Genomic DNA, 18,325 nt, shown 5'->3' with positions numbered 1-18,325 from the left:
AGAGAGAGGGAGAGACTAACCAATAGCTCTTTGTTTCAATGTGGAAAAGGAAACGATGCAACGTATATTCAAGCAATGTCCACACAAAAATGCCAAAAAGAACCATCAGAACTATTTCAGGAAAGGTATGGCCCATCCGTACAGACTTGGAGATAAAGTAACACACCACCGGAAGCCATATGGTAGGAATTGCCCACCACACAGTGCGGGTCAAGAACTGTTTCAAGTATTCAAAATAAGTCAGAAACAGAGCTCTATTATAGCTGAATAAATATTAATAATTCAAGTTGGCAAGTAAGCAAATCCATAAACAGAGTGACTATAGGCAACAAAGGGGCTGGCACTACCTCCCAAAATTCATTTTCGAAAAATCGAGGGCCTTCCACACAGACAATAGGCTGGTGAACCCATTCTTGATATGCTTCTCCAAGATGGCCAACCTGTCAAACATCAAAAGTTAAAGTTTGTACTAAAACTAATCACACACACGAAATGCAAAAGAGAGGGTTAGAGAAAGAAAGAGCAAGCTCCTCAAATAGACAAATACTAGTACGAAAAAAGTAAAGAAGTTTGAAAGAGAAAAGAAAATGTATGTTTACAACTGCCCGAGATGGCAAAGGAGAAGAAAAATTCAAGTGGTCCACGGAAGTACCAAACAAACATTATAGGAGAAGAATACTGATAATCTTCACGATAGGTGTAGAAATTGTTCAGACAATGCCAGATAAATATAGACATGTAGAGGAAGTAACAGAAGAACAATATCTGAGAACCATTATAATGGTTTTCTAATTGAGCCCTGAGATCTAAATGGACATAGGTTTGAGGCAATGAAGCCGATTGGAAAGGCAATGAGCAGGACCACATACTTTACCCTCAAAAGGTATAGAGACATATGAGAATGTAGCCTTACCTGGAATACAAGGCCTTTATTCAAATCAACTTGGAAGTCCTGAGCAACCATCTTGTCACTGATAGCACTGCTGGAACAGCAAGCAGAAAAGGACTGATTAAAACCCCAGATTATTTTTCACAATCAGAACCGGAAGAACGTCAAGGAATAAACAACGAAGGTTTTATACTCTCATCCTATAAAGAATCATTCCTATGATTCTATCAGCACTACCCTAAACATCAAAAACAAAAAGCAGCACAACCAACATCGTTCAATTCACCGAGGCAGAATACAGTCGGGAACTAAAAAGTCCCAACTTAGTTTGGTAACATTATTATACCAGTAATCAGTCTCTAGCTCAACCCAGCATCATCATTGCAAGTGTTTAATACCAAAACCGCAATCATCATGAACCAATCTTCAGCCAAAGTATTGACCAAAACAAAACAAAACCAAAAAAAAGTCAGCATGATCATCATCTACCACACCAATTAGATCCAAGCTTTTTACTTTATCCCAAAGCTTCAATTTCAAGCAATACCTTCCATTTGATACCAACCCCACTTTCAGAGCAACAAAAATTTTAACACTCACCAGTCACCACAAAACCCTCAAAACCTCATTCTTTCTTCCCCTTTTCCAATTCTTCTTACCAATCAAACTGAACTAACCTCATCAAATCAGATATAGCACACACACAGTTCAAAACCAAAAACCCTAAAATGCATGACCAAACCCAGAACCCCAAATTAGCCAAAACCCGGCACAACCCAGATCCACAAACCGCACAAAACATACAAAAAGCATTGAAATCGGAACAAAACAAGCACAAACCTGAAAATGCGGGCCGGGTCGGACACTCGGATCCAATCAGACCCGAAACAAAAATACTCTTCCTTTTTCTCCTCTCTAGTCAGAATAGCGAGGAAAAACCCCAAAACTCCTCAAATCTTTTCTCTCTCAGTTTCTCTCTCTAAAACTCACGTCTCAGTTTCTCTCTCTAGTTTTTTCACGAGCTGGGTTCTTTAAGGGGGTGGAGAGATCTGCGCCGTCTAATTTTGTATGGGCATCGACGAATCGTTCTAGTTGGATTCTGCCTTTTCCTTAACCGTGGCCACTCTGGCGCCTTTTCAACATTCCAGCTCTCTTTCTGACGTGTCGGGATATGATTGGCTGCTAGAAACGCTGGGTCCCAGCATGCGCGCCCTCAACGTCCGTCAACGCCAACAGTTTTTAGGGGGAGTCAACGCCAACAGATTTAGGGGCCTCCTCTCTGTAACCTCTCTGCTTGATGCTTAAAACAGTTTTTATTTCTCTAATAATATTTCAAATCCGTTGCTTATTACAGAAGTAGTATTTTGTTCTTGACGCTGGAATATAAGAGTAACGTATGGCTAGGTTTTGTATTATGTAGTTAACTTGTAACACAAGGTTTTGTGTTATTTTTATTCTTGGAAAAATTCGGGTTCGCTCAACCTTCAATTTGCCTGCCTCCTCCATCTCCGGAGGAGAAGTGGAGGAGGGCAAACCGGCGGGGAATAGAGAGTACTCGGCCGGCCGGTTGTCTCAATGTCTCCTAAAGAGGAATAAGCAGCTTGCAGCTCAGAGCCTCAGAGGTATAGATCAGTGAATAATATGTCATCACATTGCTTGAGATCTATGTATGTGAGAATGGAAGCAGAAGAAAAATAAAAGGCATAGAGCATGAACATGGATGTCCAATTTATTATTGTAGTAACAAGCATACATGACACAAGAACAATTTTATTACAGAGCCGGTTTCTTGGGTCTCATGGAGCCAAAGTAACCAAACCCCTCAACAGTTTTACATATACAAAGCAGCCAGAAGTCCTTCATGTGTTGAAGAAGTCATTATTGTACTTCTAAGTCGTGTTACGCAGCTCCAAATACTGCAGTCAATGGACGAGAAATCATATAGATAGGGATTAGAGAACAGTATACTATGACTCTTAGCTGCATACAAAAAGGGCAAAATGTTGCTAGAATGTGAAAAATGATGAGTAAAGAGAAAATATGAAAAGGGGAAAGGCTTACTAGTTACTAGTTTACTACAGCAGTAGCCAGAAGCTCCATGCACAGCCAGTGCTACTGGTTATTCATTTTCTCGGAAGCTTTTGTTGAAGACAATAATGTTCCGAAAACCTTGTCCCATAAGGAGGAAGTGACCCCAAATCCCTTGCTTTGATTTCTGAAGTGATGGTTCAAGTGATATCTCTGTCAAACATAAACGCAGGCATTTGTGAAGGCATAGAAATGCAGTAGACGCTATCAAATATGACAGAAAGAGAGGAGAAGACATGCAGGATGCAGGGAGCTAGTCTTAAGTGGTATCGATCCAATTTGTTACCTTCAGACCTTGAGTCAATCGTTTGGATGGCTTCCCATGGTGCAGGTAGTAATGAGTGACATCATATGTTATATATCCCAATAACATCCCTCCAAACAAAGCCGGAGCCACAGATGGAGGTGATAAAAGCCTAACCATATTCCAAAACTAGACATATATATAACATGATATATCAGATAATCGGATTTGGCTGATGAAATCCATAAGTAGTAAGTTTAAACAATATGCTTCATAATTTCATATACTGAAAATCATTTTCAAAAAGTAAATCACTCTCGATTTGATGCCTAGACGAAGACGACTTTAAAGAATTATAATGCTGCATAAGTAGAAGACTTTTGAAGACATGAAGCACAACATAGCATTATAGCAAGAGTGACCTCGCGCGTGGTAACTGGTACGAGTAAAGATGCATATGTGAGAGGAAATTACATACTAGAAGGCTGAAAATAGCTGTTAAAGCCGGAGGGAAAACTAGTCGCAGCTCATCCAGTGGGTGTTTGTGATGGGAGCCTGGAGAAAATAACGCATGGTGTTCCCCCTAATAAAGCAATATCAGAAAACTGGCTAGCACAGTATTCTCAAAGAATATATTACCATAAAAAGAAAAAGAATAAGAAAAATCACAGAGACATAGGGCAGAGAGAAGAGAGAGGGAGAGACTAACCAGTAGCTCTTTGTTTCAATGTGGAAAAGGAAACGATGCAACACATATTCAAGCAATGTCCACACAAAAAATGCCAAGAAGAACCATCAGAACTATTCCAGGAAAAGAATGGCCCATCCGAACGGACATGGAGATTAAGTAACACACAACTGGAAGCCATATGGTAGGAACTGCCCACCACACAGTGCGAGTCAAGAACTGTTTCAAGTAGTTAGTGAATGTTAATAATTCAAGGTAGCAAGTAAGCATATATATCCGTAAACAGAGTGACTATTAGGCACGAAGAAAGGGGCTGGCTGTACCTCAAAAATTTCATTATCGAAAAATCGAGGGCTCCCTGTGCAGACAATAGGCTGGTGAACCCACTGTTGATATGCCTCTCCAAGATGGCCAACCTGGAAACATGTCAAAGGTTAAAAGTTTGGACGACTAAAACTAATCAGACGCACCAGAGGCACAACAGACAGGGAAAGAGCAAGCTCATCCTCTAATACTTGTGAAAGAAGTAAAGAAAGATTCAAGGAGAAAAGCGAAGGAAAATTAAGGAGGAGCAAACTTCAAGTCATCAAGTGGTAAATACCCCTGGGAAGTGCCAAACAAACACTTCAGAGGAGAATTAATAGACTGTCAATCTTCAGAATAGGTAAAAGAAATTGTTAACACAACACCAACTATTACTGAGCATACTTTTTCATCTACAGTGATAGAAGTTACAGAAAAATACAATATCTGAAATGCAGTGTCCGCACTTTTTTACCTGGAACACAAGGGCTTTATTCAAATCAACTTGGAAGTCCTGAGCAACCATCTTGTCACCTATAATACTTCGGAACCAATTTTAACCAGAACAAAGACTCTTCCTCTCCCTAAACGAATTCAGAACCCCCCCAGAAGGGTTTCTGCGTTTTGAAGTGAGAGCTGTGGAGAAAACGCCCGAACTGGGTTCCTTTTTATGGTCAGTGTTCCTTATTGATTGTTGTAGCCGGCCTTGTGCTCAAGTTGAAGGTGGCAGCAAATTTAAAGATGAAGGAGACATCATGAAATAAAGAAGCTAATTAAGCTAGACTTTTGCTTCCAATTGCATGAATTGCCAATTGCCTATGTATGAAAGGTTGCAGCAATACAACCCGCCTAACCAAGGACCATCACTTGAGAGAATAGTGATTCAATCTCCTACACGTTACTTGATGTTATTTTCAAATTCGTTGCTTCTATATTTCTTAATATTAAGAAACAAAGTATTGGTTATGGCGTGAAACAAGTGTTTTTTTTTTTGGATAAATCAATATCATGGCTTTGCTACTATACATCAGTCACGGTATTTAACTAATTAAATCCAACTTCTAATAATGAGTTGAGATAATTACACAATCCAGTTAACTTGTAACGCACGGCTTTGTATTTTGTATACTAGTCTCCTTCGAAACTGCCTAAATATGCCTTAATTTGGTGACTGCTGGCAAGATTACATATCTGATAGTCTGGTACCACAACCTTCAACTTGCCTCCCCCCTCCATCTTCTCCCCGACGGAGGGGCACGGTGGAGATGAGCAGAGACTCTGATAAGCTCAAGAGCAACGGAAAGAGAAAACAAAAGAAATTAAACTGAATTCATTTCATTCATGCCCTCTCCAGGAGAGGAAGTTCCTTACATATAGGTGGGTTAATGAATTCAAACGTTACGGTTGGCAAGGACCACTACTACTAGAATGCCAACAAACTAGGCACTGCCTAGAGAGACAAAACATAAGCTGCAGACTCTTGCTGGGAGCTGAGTTGCTGTAACTGGGAACTGAGTTGCTGTCACAAGAAGACGCAACTGTACATGAGGGATCACATGATGAAGGTAGATTGGGCTGATGGGCTTGAAGGATTGGGCTGAGGATTAGGAATGATCCTAACAAGTCCTCCCCCCATAAGAACAAGCTTGTCCTCAAGCTTGAAAGTCTGGAAACCTGCGAACCATGGCATGAGCTTCCTCCCAAGTCGCATCTTCCATAGGAAGACCCTGCCAAGCCACAAGCCATTTCGTAATTGGGCGCCGATGCTTGGTGAAGATAGCCATGTCGAGCACACGCTCTGGTTTCCACTCAATGATGCCATGATCATCAAATTGAGGCAATGTAGAAGCAACCGGTGTGTGATCACCAATGCGGCGTTTAAGAAGAGACACATGAAAAATAGGGTGCAACTTGCAATTGTCTGGTAGAAGGAGCTTGTAGGCAACTGAACCAACCTTGGCAGCAATCTGGAATGGTCCATAAAAGCGAGGGGCAAGCTTCTGTGAAGGGCGGCGTACCAAAGATTGTTGCCGATAGGGGTGCAATTTCAGAAACACCCAGTCACCAATCTCAAATGACTGATCAGTGCGTTTCTTATCAGCTTGTTGCTTCATTTGATTCTGGGCTAAAGTGAGATGATCTTTGAGGTTGCGCAACAGCTCATCGCGGTCTTGCAAAGCCACATTCACCGCATGATTGGTTGTAGTGCCCGGAATGTAACGCTGGATCGAAGGAGGTGGAATCCCATAGACTACCTGAAAGGGGGACATTTTGATGGCTGAATGGAAAGTGGAGTTGTACCACCATTCAGCCCAGTGTAGTAGATCAACCCAGGAGTCCGGTCGATCACTAACAAAACATCACAAGTAATGTTGCAAGGTGCGGTTGAGTACCTCAGATTGACCGTCACTCTGGGGGTGGTAAGCAGAGCTCCGGCAAAGTTTAGTGCCCTGAAGCTTGAAAAATGCTCCCAGAAATTTGAGATAAACACCCTGTCCCGATCACTGACAATGGTCTTGGGCATGCCATGGAGCCGAAATATCTCTTTGGTGAACACCTCGGCGACTTGAGCAGCAGTATAAGGATGATTGATTGGCACGAAATGACCATATTTGGACAACCGATCAACAACTACCAAAATAGAGGTCTTGCCAGCAGAGGCCGGTAACCCATCGACGAAATCCATTGCAATATCTGTCCAAATTGTGTCAGGAATAGGAAGTGGTTGGAGAAGACCAGAAGGGTGGCGGTGCTCCGAATTGACTCGCTGACACTGATCACATGACGCCACATACTTCTTAACATCCCGGCGAACTCCAGGCCACGCAAAATTGCGTGTCAACCTCTTGAAAGTTTTGAGGAAACCGGAATGGCCGGCTGTGAGAGTATCATGGAACTCAAACAAGATCTTAGGGCACCAATCGGAAGTAGCGGGAACAAAAACCCTGTCCTTATACATGAGGCGACAGGCAGCAAGTGAAAATCACGCCGGTGTAGGGCCACCTGTTGCCAAGGCACTGATGATGGCGCTGGCGTTTGGGTCAGAGCGGCAGGCCTGGTCAATTGCCGGAAGGCAATCAAAGATGGGGGTTGAGATGCCGTGAATACTGAGAAATTCTGCACGGCGGGACAAGGTATCAGCCACAGTGTTCAGCTTACCCGCTCGGTATTGGACTGCATAATCGAAGCCCAAGAGTTTGGAGATCCATTTCTGTTGTGTCGGAGTGTGAACCCGCTGTTGAAACATGTGTACCAAAGGTTGGTGATCAGTGATGATGGTGAAGTGGTGACCCAAAAGATACTGACGCCATTTAGAAATCGCATGTAGCACTGCCAACATCTCCTTCTCATATGTAGAGAGCAATTGGTTACGTGGAGAGAGAGCTTGACTGAGGAATTCGATGGGGTGTTTGCTTTGAGAGAGCACGGCACCGATCCCCAATCCACTGGCATCTGTTTCGATGAAGAACTCCTCATTGAAGTTGGGCAGAGCTAAGACCGGAGCTGAGGTGATGGCTGATTTGAGATCGACGAAAGCTTGCTCGGAAGCTGACGACCATACAAAGTTCTCCTTCTTGAGCATATCAGTGAGAGGACGTGCAATGATGCTGAAATGCCTGACAAAACGGCGGTAGTACCCCGCTAGACCTAGGAATCCTCTCAATGCTTTAATTGTCTTGGGCTTGGGCCAGTTGACAATGCAGCTGATCTTTTCTGGGTCCATTGAAACACCTTGGGCTGAGACTATATGACCCAAATAGTGCACACTTGATTGAGCAAACTCGCATTTCGATAACTTAACAAACAGTTGGTTAGATTGCAAGATGCACAAAACCATTTCCAAAAGTATCAAATGTGATTCACAATCCTTGCTATACACCAATATGTCATCAAGAAAAACGAGCACGCCTTTACGAAGGAGGGGCCGAAATGTACCATTCATGAGGCTTTGAAAAGTGGATGGAGCATTCGAGAGGCCAAAGGGCATCACCACAAATTCGTAGTGTCCATCGTGTGTGCGGAATGCGGTCTTGTAGATGTCGGCCTCGTGCATCCGAATTTGATGATAACCGGACCGGAGGTCAAGCTTGGTATAACGGACGACCCATGTAACTCGGCAAATAGTTCATCGGCCACGGGGATCGGAAAACAATCTTTGACCGTGACCGCATTCAACTCCCGGTAATCCACACAAAAGCGCCAATTGTCGTCTTTCTTGCGCACAAGAAGCACCGGTGACGAGAATGGGCTAGAACTCGGGCGAATGATGCCTTGAGCTAGCATGGTGGTGACTTGGGCTTCAAGTTCAAACTTTTGGGAGTGACCATAAGTGTAAGGGCGAACATTGACCGGCCCACAATTAGGAAGGAGTGGGATCCTATGGTCGATGGCTCGGTGGGGAGGAAGGCCCACTAGGGCGTCAAAAAGAGGCCCAAACTGCTGGAGAAGAAGGGTGATCTCTGGTGGATGCGCTGGTGGCGCGACTGCGGCTAGAATGGCAAGGGGAGGGGAGAAAGACTCAAGCTGCTTGTGTGGGATGAGGTCAAAGATATCGACAGCATCGATGTCGGCCTCTGGGTTGGAGGTTTCGCCGCGCAAAACATGGCGCTGGCCATCCACTGCAAAGACCATGAGTTTGTTGCGGAAGTGCCAACCAATAAATCCCAAGGTTTCCAGCCATTGTGCCCCCAATACAAGGTCGCAGCCAATCACCGGCAACAAAAAGAAGGAGTCGGTGAAACTGTAGGCTTGGGCTTGTACCGTGACGTTGTGTGCGACCCCAGAAGGAGTGAGTGAATGGCCCGATGCAGCTGTGAATCGAAGAGGCCCGGCGAGGGCAATTGGCAGACCCAATTTGTTGATGACAGCCGGGTTAAGGAAGTTCATTGCGGCCCCGCAATCAATGAAGATGTTAATGGTGACATTGCCAATGGAGCCCTTGAAACGCATCATATCACAGAGCTTTGTGTTGGTGATGGCGTGAAGTGGGTAAAGGGGTCGGAGGAATCAAGGGTTGGCTCCTCGGTGAGCAACGGTGGGTCAGTGTCAACCTCCGGGTACTCGTCAGGTGGTTGGGCGAAGTCGAGGATGGCCATAAATGGCCGTTTGCACACATGGGTGGTGGAATACTGCTCATCACAGTTGAAGCAAAGGTTTTTGGCTCGCCTTTCTCTCTGTTCTGTAGTGGAAAGGAGGCGGAAGGGGGAACGAGGATTGGTGTTTTGTGGCGGAGTGGGAAGGTGTGTTCTGGTAGTGGGAGGTGTGGGGTTTGTTGGGGGTAGGCGTGCAGGGGGGGGGGGGGGGGGGCGATGTGAAGTGGAAAGGGAGGTTGTGTGGAAACGATTGGGAAGTGGGTTGGAAAAGGTGCGGGGTCTGTAAGGTTGGGAATGGCGAAGCTCAGCGTTGCGCGCCTCAAATAAGCTTGCAAGGCGTTGTGCCTCGTCTAGGGTGGTAGGGTTGGACACTTGGATATCTTGCTGAAGCTCATGGCGCAGACCCCCAATGAAGATGTGCACAAGTTCATTGTCGGGCCAATCCGAAGCGCGACAAGAGAGCTTGGTGAAGGCAAGAATGAAATCGTCGACAGACCCGGCCTGTTGTAGGTGGGAGAGGGCGCTCTTGAAGTTGGACTGAGTGCCACCGCCAAAACGAGATATGAGGGCTGCCACAAACTCGTCCCATGTCGGGTTGGGGTGGCGGAGCTCATAAGCACTCATCCAAACTGAAGCGTCATTGCCAAAGTGTAATGCTGCTGTTTGAACGCGATCGAAGGGCGGTATGTGATGAACCCGCAAGTAGTGCTTTGCCAAGGTTATCCAGCCGACCACGTCTTCGCCATTGAAACGTGGTAGTTCGACTCGCGGGGGTCGGTAGTGGTGGTGTTCGGGAATGGGATTTGGTGGAGGGGGAAAATCGGTGTTGTTCGGAGGATTTGGTGGTGGAGGATTGTAGTTGATGTGTTGTTGGTGAGGGGATGGATGGGGTGATGAGATGGTCGAGTACTGTGGTGGCGCTGAACTCATGTGAGGATGGTGAGAGGAGGTGTTATAAGTGAGTTGGGGAGGTGTGAATAAAGTGAGTGTGGGTTGAGGGAGAGTGAGGTGAGGTGTAGTTGGCGCCGGAGAGAATGACCCAAAGGTCAATGGGTGTGAGGGAGGTGTAGGTGGCGAGTAAGGCTCCAAACTGTGGATGATGGGGGCGGATGACGGGGCAACAGCAGCGGATTGTGGTGCTGTTGAGGGAGGGTGGTTTTCCCACCGATTGAGAATGATGTTTTGGATAGCAGCGAACTGGTGATTCATGTGAGTTTGGCTGCGTGCTATCGCCGCGATGGCGTGCTGCACATCATCATACTGAGATTGAAGGCCATCGACGGCAGCCTAAAAAGTGGCTAAATGTCGGTGGAAAGAGGTATTGCCGAGCGGTTTGGTTGCTGGATATTGTCGTTGCGAGGCGGTGGGATGGGTGGGACTAAGGCAGATGTGGGGTGGGTGGAGGATGGGTTTGAAACTTGGAGGTTTCTCATCGGAGACCCTCCAAGCTCTGGTTCTGAATACCAAATGATAAGCTCAAGAGCAACGGAAAGGGAAAACAAAAGAAATTAAACTGAATTCATTTCATTCATGCCTTCTCCAGGAGAGGAAGTTCCTTACATATAGGTGGGTTGATGAATTCAAACGTTACAGTTGGCAAGGACCACTACTACTAGAATGCCAACAAACTAGGCACTGCCTAGAGAGACAAAACATAAGCTGCAGACTCTTGCTGGGAGCTGAGTTGCTGTAACTGGGAACTGAGTTGCTGTCACAAGAAGACGCAACTGTACATGAGGGATCACATGATGAAGGTAGATTAGGCTGATGGGCTGATGGGCTTGAAGGATTAGGCTGAGGATTAGGAATGATCCTAACAGACTCTTTGCTAGTTAAAGGATTGTCTCCCAAATCCAAGTTTACATTAGTACATGATATGCCTCTACGCTACTCGAATTAATTCTATCCATATGAAAATGCAAGCAGAAGAATATTCAACAGCATAGAGCATGAACATACATCTGCAATCGACTATTGTAGTAACAAACACACATGATACATGAACAAGAATATTAGTGTCAATTTCTGGGCCGGGGGTCATATGGAGCCAAAGAAACCAAACCCCATCAGTTGTTTTACATATGCAAAGCAGCCAGAAGTCCTTCATGTATATGGAGATTTTGTAGTCTTGCGGGTCATGTTCCATAGCCCCAAATACTGTAGTTATTGTTCTCCAGTTAAAATCAAATGTGAACTGGATATAATCAGCACGTTATTGTTCTCTAGGTGGTCAAGTTGTGGTAGAAAAATCAGGTAGATAGTGGTTAAAGAAGTTTACAGTACAGTGTATAAAAACATTTCATCTTCCAGATCATTTTTGGGTTTAGAGAAAAGTGAGACAAAACTATGGCTCCAGCGGTAGCTATTTTAATAAAAGAAAAAATAAAATATGCAAGATGTTGCTAGAAAATGAGATTTGAGAGGCAGAAAGGCTTACACTACAACAGTAGCAAGAAGATCCATGTGTAAGACCAAAGCACTCACAATAGAACTCAGTTTATCTGAATGACTTCAGTAATTTTATTGAATGCAGAACTAGGCTTTATATAGTCTTTACAAGATAAGGAATTCAAAACAAAACAACCACGTTCTAAAAACATGGTACCTGTTACAGAACAATTCAAACCCTACTGGATGTTCCTAATATGCAGGAACTTATTAACAACTTTGACTAAGCCAAGCTAACTGAGTCAACAAAACAACCTCAACATATCCTCCCTTAAACTGAAGCAGTATGCTTTCAGTTTATGCTTGGTACCTCACAAACTCCCAACTTACCACGCAACTCCTCGAAAACATCAAGTTTTAATGGCTTGGTCATGATATCAGCCAATTGATCCCCTGTTCCACAATGAACCAACTCCACCACCTTCTTCTTTGTAAGATCCCTTAAGAAATGGAATCTTACATTTATATGCTTACTTCTTCCATGTATGACCGGATTCTTGGATAACTTAATCGTCGAACTGTTGTCACACATCATGGTAGTACACTTGCTCTGTGAATTCCCAATCATCTCTAGCACTCTCCGCAACCACATACATTGACAAGCACACAAAGCTGCTGCCACCATTCAACATAAGTAGTAGACAATGTCACCACCGGTTGCTTCTTTGAAGCCCAAGAAACTACTCCACCATTCAACATAAACACATAACCAGACGTACTCTTTCTGTCATCAGTATCCCCGGCATAAACGCTGTCAGAATAAGCTAAGAGTTCCCCAGTACCTTCTCTCATATAGAATACACCCAATCCCACAGTTCCCTTCAAGTACCGAAGAACCTTTTTTGCTGCTTGCATATGTAAATCAGTAGGATTGGCCATGTATCTGCTCCAGAGACATACCACATACATTAAATTAGGTCGAGTTGCAGTAATGTACATGAGACTCCTAATTAACTGCTTGTACACAGTTGCATCAACCTTATCGCCTCCTCCACCTACTGACAACTTAGAACCGGGTACAATAGGACTCTTCACTGAGTTACCATTACATAATCCAAATCTCTCAATCAACTCACAAGCATACCTCCTTTGACTCAAGTAGATACCTTCTGAACTTTGCACAACTTCGACACCAAGGAAATACTTCATCTTCCCTAAGTCTGTCATGTCGAACTCAACCTTCATGGAACTCTTAAAGCTTTCAAACATGCATGCATCATTCCCAGTAAAGATTAAGTCATCAACATACAGACTCACAATAAGAAACCTCTTGCCTCCATCTTCTGTTTTGACAAAAAGAGTGTGCTCATAATTGCATCATTCAAAACCCTCTTTGACAAAGTAAGCTTCAATTCTGCTGTACCATGCATGTGGCGCTTGCTTCAACTCGAGGAGGTGTTTCCAAATCAACTCGAGGAGGTGTTTCAGTTTGGTCCTCTTCTTCGATCTTCTACAATTCCTTCACTCTCATCAGAGTCACTGAAATCTTGATCACCATCTACACAGTCAGCATCTCCGATCCCCAATCAAGTACATCGAGCTTAACCTCTTCATCTGTCCTCCCCTAATTCCAACTCTTGTCTTCTTCAAAAATTACATCCCTGCTCACAATAATTTTCCTTGCAAATGGATCATACAATCTATAGGCTTTGGACTCCTCACTGACTCCGAGAATCACACACTTAATACTCTTATCATCTAGCTTCTTTCTTTTCTGGTCCAGCACATGAACATAAGCAAGGCATCCAAAAACCCTAAAGTAGTCTACTTTAGGCTTCACTCCACTCCACATCTCTTCTGGTATCTTGTCCTTAATCACCAGTGTAGGACTTCGATTAATAACATGAGCAGTCCACCTTGTAGCTTCTAGCCAGAATTGCTTGGGCACTTGTTTGTCACAGAGCAAACACCTTACCACATTCATAATGGTTCGGTTTTTGCGTTCAGCTACCCCGTTTTGTTGTGGGGTATAAGATGCCGTCAACTGCCTGCCAATACCATTAACTTTACAAAACTCATTGAGTTCATTAGAGGTAAATTCTACCCCTCTATCAGTAAGTAGGCAACATATCAATGCATTGGACTCCTTCTCAACTAGACTTTTGTAAACTTTGAAAGTTGCAAATGCTTCAGACTTTTCAAACAAAAATAACACCCACACTTTTCGACTAAAGTCATCGATAAATGTCAAGATGTACCTCTTGCCACTGTTAGAACATGGTGTTATTGGAGTGCAAAGATCAGCATGTACAAGCTGCAATTTGTGACTTGCTCTCCACTGACTCTTTTTCGGAATGATCTTCCTCTGTTGCTTGCCCACCAAGCACTCAGTACAAGTTCTTGTTGCAGCCTTGAAACATGGAAGCCCTTTCACCATCTCTTTGTGCTGTAAAGTACGCAGACCTTTGTAGCTCAACTGCCCAAACCGCCTATGCCACAACTCTGAAATATCATCTGTAGTTGCTTGCAAACATGTTGGAGCTTCATGTACCACACTTGCCAACAAGACAAACATGCGATTGGTGGTCATCATTGCTTGCATAATCAAATCTTGCCTTGAGTGATATAGTCTGCACTCTCCATTTTGTATAAGAATAGCCAAACCATGTTCTTGAAGTTGGCCTATGCTGAACAAATTATTCTTCAAATTAGGCACGTAGTATACATCTGTCAATACCTGATTAATTCCATTCATCTCAAGCCTTATGTTGCCTTTGCCCATTACTCTCATCCTTGAGTTGTCACCGAGCTTCACAGAGTGTCTATACGTCTCGTCGAGAACTGCAAACCACTGTTTATTCCCACACATATGATTGCTGCATCCTGAATCAAGGAACCAAACTTCCTCCCTTTTTGAGTTGTTAGTCTCTTCATACGCCATTAGGAGCATTTCATCTTTTTCATCAATCTCGGCATAATAGGTTTTCTTTTCCCAACTAGGACACTCGTATTGGAAGTGCCCAAGCTTGCCTCCCTCTACCTCTTCCTCGGCCTCGAGCTGCATATCCCCTGCCTCGGCCTCTTCCTTCAAACTATTCCTCATGAGAAACCTTTAAAACTTGTTCTTCTTTTATATCTCCAGTATGATGATTCAACCTCTGCTCATGAACAAGGAGGCTGCTTTGTAGCTCATCTAACGTCAGCGTATCCAAGTTATTGGATTCCTCAATTGAGCACACAACATAATCAAATTTTGAGGTCATTGACCTCAAAATTTTCTTGATGATTTCAACTTGTGTCATGTTTGCACCCCCATGAACCTTCATCTTGTTGACAATTGTGAGTGTCCGAGCAAAAAACTCGTCCACCTTTTCTCCTTCTCGCATCTGGAGAACTTCAAACTCTTTCCTTAAGGCCTGCCGATGTGCCCTCTTCACTCTAGTAGTACCTTGATATTTCTGTCTCATCGAGTCCCAAATACTCTTCGAGCTCTCCCTGTCAAAGATTGTCTTCATTATTGTTCAATCTATGGCCTGGAACAAATAATTCTTAACCTTGAGATCTTTTAACTTCATCTCCTCGATCCTCTGACGCTGCTCCTTTTTTTTAAAAAAACATTTTATTAATAACTCACACACCCTACATATGTCCGTGAGGTTTGAACCCGTGACCTCAAAGTTGTCAGTTAAACACCTTAACCAACCAAACCACGGCTCACCGACCTCTGACGCTGCTCCTCAACCTGCTTACATTGTGCTTCAGTCTGTTGTCCTCTCTCTGCCACCACCGTGGAGAAAGTGACTGGTTGTTGAGCTCCTTGCATCGACGTTGGGATCCCATTCTCTATGAGACCCCAGAGTTCCTTGGATCGGAGAAAATTCTCCATAAGCATCAACCGATGATCATAATGTCCGTCGAATTTAGGAATCGACACGGGCACAAAATTCCTTCTACCGCCATTCTCTCTTACTCACTTTTCCTTACTGTGTTTCACTCAAACACTCTAATCACACAATCAGGCCCCCTTTGTGGGGCTCTGATACCAGAATTTGTAAGACCAAAGCACTCACAATAGAACTCAGTTTATCTGAATGACTTCAGTAATTTTATTGAATGCAGAACTAGGCTTTATATAGCCTTTACAAGATAAGGAATTCAAAACAAAACAACCACGTTCTAAAAACATGGTACCTGTTACAGAACAATTCAAACTCTACAGGATGTTCCTAATATGCAGGAACTTATTAACAACTTTGATTAAGCCAAGCTAACTGAGTCAACAAAACAACCTCAACAACACCATGTTAACCAGCCAGTGCTACTGGTTACTCATTTTCTCAGCTGCTTTTGTTGAAGGCACTGTTCCGAAAACATTGTCCCATAAGGAGGAAGTGATCCCGAATCCCTTACTTCGAATTCTGAAGTGATGGTTCAAGTGATATTTCTGTCAACACAAACACAGACATTTATGAAGGCATAGAAACAAATACTATCAAATATGACAGAACGAGTGCACAGGACAGGATGTCTTAAGTAGTCACCAAATTGTTACCTTCATATCTTGAGTCAATCTATTGGACGGCTTCCCATGGTGCAGGAAGTAATGAGTAACATCGTATGCTACATATCCAAATACGGTTCCTCCAAACAAAGCCGGAGCAACTGATGGAGGTGATAAAAGCCTAAACATATTCCAAAACTAGCAGACATATACCATGATATATCAGAAACAGCAGAGAGATATAACCGAGATGATTTATATAGCAAAAATAATAAATCACTCTCAAACTAGAATAGTGCAATCTTATGAGCCAATTATCAAAGTGATGAGATTTCTTTCATCAAAAAATTATTTGCATTGAGCAGCATGTAATTTCTTCTTCCGCTCAGATAAATTATAACTGGGTGAAACTTATATGCATACTACAGCAGCAGAATCCTTGATTGCACCCTATCCTGATCGATCGTGTCAGCCTATTCATTGCTAAGTGTTTAGGCAGACTAGTCTAGTCGAGTTGTGAAATGGATCCTACCGGCACACACAGAATAGCTGTCACTGCAGGGGGGAAAACAAGGTGCATCCTATCCATAGGGTGCTTGTGATGGCAACCATGAAAAAGATAATGAATGGTGTTTCCCCTACAAAAAGTGACCAAATTAGGAAGGCAATACATCAAAAGGGGGAAAGAAGAGATGACAGACATGGATAGGGAACCAACCAATAGCTTATTGTTTTCATATGAAGAGGGAAGCGATGAATAACGTACTCCAACAATGTCCAAATAAAGATTCCACCAACCACCGCTAAAGCTGCCTGAGGTAAAGTAAGCCCCATTCGGAGAGACACAGAGACTAACCAGGATGCTACAGGCAGCCAAACTAGTGGAATCACCCACCATGTTGTGCGGGTCAAGAACTGTTTCAAGTTAATGGGTCAATAGATGACCACAACAGTATTGATGAGAAGTTTACCAAAATTTGAACTCACATAAAAGACATCATGACAAACTAGCAGAACTGATTTTACCAAAAAATAATTATAACCTTCAAACATTTAGCATATCCATTTTATTTCATCTCATTTAGGCTTAGTTATTAATGCTTCTTCGCTGTTCTATAACCATAACAGATATTCTATAGTTCCAGTGCTAAAAAGTTTAATCACACTCAACATATTTTAACTGAAAAGAAGGTCTCTAAATCCAAATTTGTTGTATTACTTGAAGAGGATTACTAAGGCTATAAGGCTATGACTTGTGACTATATACCGCCACAAATATTGGCTGCACTTAGTTATGTGGTATTCGGGTATTGTATGCCTGTTTGAATTTATGAGTGCAAGATCTTAAAGTAATACCTCCAAATAGTCATTTGCAAAGAATCTGGGGCCTTCCTTGCTGACAACAGGTTGGTGAACCCATTCATAGTAACCTTTGCCAAGATGACCAACCTGTAAAAGTTCCAGGGGTGTAGAAGGCCAAAGTTAGATGAATTACTAAAACAAAAAAATTGACTCGCAACAAACATTATATGTCAAGTAAGTGTTGTAAATTGTAGATCTGAAATTGTGCAAAGGCGCTCAAAAATAAGTGGAACCCGATAGGTATTCTTATATATGGACACATATCAATGATACTAGTCATTTAGAATTGACAACAAATTGTTTACACTGTTGTTTCTAATGCCTTCTGGAATGCATATATACGAAGGGAAGTCAAGCTAAGCCTCTGCCACCCCTCAACAATTGAAAGTTAAATTAACTTGACAAGAAAAGAAAGTAACGTTTATGAAAATAATTTCAATTAAGCAAGGCAGTGCAATCTTAAGAACCAGAGAAAGATAACAACTACTTCTGAAACACCATTATGCTGCTGGATACTTGCATGTATAAACATAGCACCAAAACTCATTGGATGAACACTACCAGAAGAAAGGCTTTAGCCGACGAAAATAAAAAACCAGGCCGACGAATTTTTTTTTCGTCGGCTAAAGTCCACTTTAGCCGACGAATTTTTTTTTCGTCGGCTAATTTAAAATTTTCGTCGGCTATGGTCAACTTTAGCCGACGAAAGTAATATTTCATCGGCTGAATAATTTTTTTCGTCGGCTATAGTCTGTGAACTTTAGCCGAC

At 43.1% G+C, this 18,325-nt stretch overlaps 3 protein-coding genes and 1 pseudogene across 3 annotated transcripts in view; all 4 read right to left on the bottom strand.

Moving 5' to 3' along the window:
- The window catches only part of LOC101298293 (fatty acid 2-hydroxylase 1-like), a 3,426-nt gene extending 1,475 nt beyond the window's left edge, over window positions 1-1,951 (bottom strand). The window contains exons 1-4 of the mRNA XM_004293657.1: window positions 1,730-1,951; window positions 914-980; window positions 348-440; window positions 21-217 (exon numbers count right to left, since the gene is read on the bottom strand). Of these exons, the coding sequence (XP_004293705.1) occupies window positions 21-217; window positions 348-440; window positions 914-964 (341 nt within the window). The 5' untranslated portion in view covers window positions 965-980; window positions 1,730-1,951. The remainder of the gene's footprint in view (window positions 1-20; window positions 218-347; window positions 441-913; window positions 981-1,729) is intronic.
- A 1,050-nt stretch (window positions 1,952-3,001) lies between these two features.
- Window positions 3,002-4,738, bottom strand: LOC101305545 (annotated as a pseudogene).
- A 10,047-nt stretch (window positions 4,739-14,785) lies between these two features.
- LOC101304952 lies at window positions 14,786-15,208 on the bottom strand. The gene has a single exon (XM_004295383.1). The coding sequence runs from the start codon at window positions 15,206-15,208 to the stop codon at window positions 14,786-14,788; it is 423 nt and encodes a 140-aa protein (XP_004295431.1).
- A 604-nt stretch (window positions 15,209-15,812) lies between these two features.
- Window positions 15,813-18,325, bottom strand: part of LOC101299165 (fatty acid 2-hydroxylase 1-like) — a 6,212-nt gene continuing 3,699 nt past the window's right edge. Inside the window, exons 3-7 of the mRNA XM_004293660.1 lie at window positions 17,551-17,643; window positions 16,913-17,109; window positions 16,727-16,832; window positions 16,246-16,392; window positions 15,813-16,137 (exon numbers count right to left, since the gene is read on the bottom strand). Coding sequence (XP_004293708.1) covers window positions 16,012-16,137; window positions 16,246-16,392; window positions 16,727-16,832; window positions 16,913-17,109; window positions 17,551-17,643 — 669 coding nt within the window. The 3' untranslated portion in view covers window positions 15,813-16,011. The remainder of the gene's footprint in view (window positions 16,138-16,245; window positions 16,393-16,726; window positions 16,833-16,912; window positions 17,110-17,550; window positions 17,644-18,325) is intronic.

This window comes from Fragaria vesca, linkage group LG3 (assembly GCF_000184155.1).
Source record: "Fragaria vesca subsp. vesca linkage group LG3, FraVesHawaii_1.0, whole genome shotgun sequence".
Lineage (NCBI taxonomy): Eukaryota > Viridiplantae > Streptophyta > Magnoliopsida > Rosales > Rosaceae > Fragaria > Fragaria vesca.
This window is presented reverse-complemented; position numbering and strand designations above follow the sequence as displayed.